Source organism: Trichinella spiralis (genome assembly GCF_000181795.1).
Source record: "Trichinella spiralis strain ISS 195 chromosome Unknown Scfld1557, whole genome shotgun sequence".
Lineage (NCBI taxonomy): Eukaryota > Metazoa > Nematoda > Enoplea > Trichinellida > Trichinellidae > Trichinella > Trichinella spiralis.
Window position 1 is genome coordinate 1658043 of NW_003528496.1, and position 1231 is coordinate 1659273.

The 1231-nt window shown below is 33.8% G+C and overlaps 1 protein-coding gene across 1 annotated transcript; it reads right to left on the reverse strand.

The window, feature by feature from the left end:
- Positions 1 to 733: 733 nt before the first annotated feature.
- On the reverse strand, positions 734 to 1119 carry Tsp_04999a (hypothetical protein; the record flags this gene model as incomplete). The annotated part of the gene is made up of 2 exons (XM_003369544.1): positions 734 to 860; positions 980 to 1119. Coding segments are annotated over 2 exons (267 nt in total), but the record flags the coding sequence as incomplete, so codon positions are not given.
- Between the last annotated feature and the right edge of the window lie 112 nt (positions 1120 to 1231).

Genomic DNA, 1231 nt, shown 5'->3' on the forward strand with positions numbered 1-1231 from the left:
GAAAGGTTTTTGTGGAAAATAGAAAATGGGAAAAAAAGATGAGCACCAGTTTTCAGTTAGCACAGATGAATTATTTATTTATTGAACAGCGCCAAAGCAAAGATGGATGGATAGATCGATAGATAGAGCAGATGATAATTTTGCAGTGAACAAGAAGAGAAAAAATAAAAGTAGTAAATGCAAAAAATATGATCATCAAAAGAAGAAGCAGAACAGGTGAGAATGGAATGATGAGAAAATTTTCGGTTGAAACGAAATTTGATCGATCAATTCGTTTGTACACACACGCACACAGATATATTTCTACATACATGTATACCATGGAGTATAGAAATTAATGAATTTATTTATTTATTTATCGTCGAATAGAATGAATAAGTGTAGAGAAATTTGAAAATTCAAAATAAAAAAAAAGTCACTGGTTTCAGCACGGCTCCAAAAAAAAACAAAAAAAAGAATGCAGTGATGATCGTTGGGACGACAAACAGAACGAACAGACATGGTTGGGCAGCAAGAGACAGTGTTTGTTTATGGATGGACATTTCGAACAGCGGAGTTGAGTCGAATAATGAATGAATGAATGAATGAGTGGAAAGAAGTTGAAAAAGAGAATTTCTTGACTTGGATGGACGATCGATCGATCGTATAACCGACAAACGATGGAAACGAAGAAAAAAAATGCTCGTTTTGTCGTTGAAATTCACTTTTTGTAAGTATGAAACAATTTTGTCAGTCAAATTTGTGGACTTTTGGCACGATGCGTGAACAATTTTACCAACTCATTCGCTTGTTCGACGTCCAACTGTTCGACCAATTCCACTGCAGTTTCCATCAACAAACCTGGGCAGTTGGCAAAAATACTGAACAAACAAAAAAAAAATAATTACTATATATAATAGAGGAAAGAAAGAAAGAAACGAAAAACAAAACAAGAAACACCATTTAATTAATTAATTAATTAATTAATCAATTCACGTACGTTTTGATTTTCTTCTTCGCCTGTTGACGTTGGATTTGTTTCAAACCTTGCCCCACTATGGATTGTTGCTGTTGGTCTTGGGCAATTTGATTTTCAAACCACAATGCGGTAATTTGATCATCAGCCCAATTTTGATTTTGCTGAATTTGAAAAAAAGAAAAAGAAATTAAAAAAATTCAAAAAAATCAAAAATATTCTCGCCTCACTTGATTGCCCACGTCCGAATCGAACCAGTGTTGAAGTAGAGCGTTC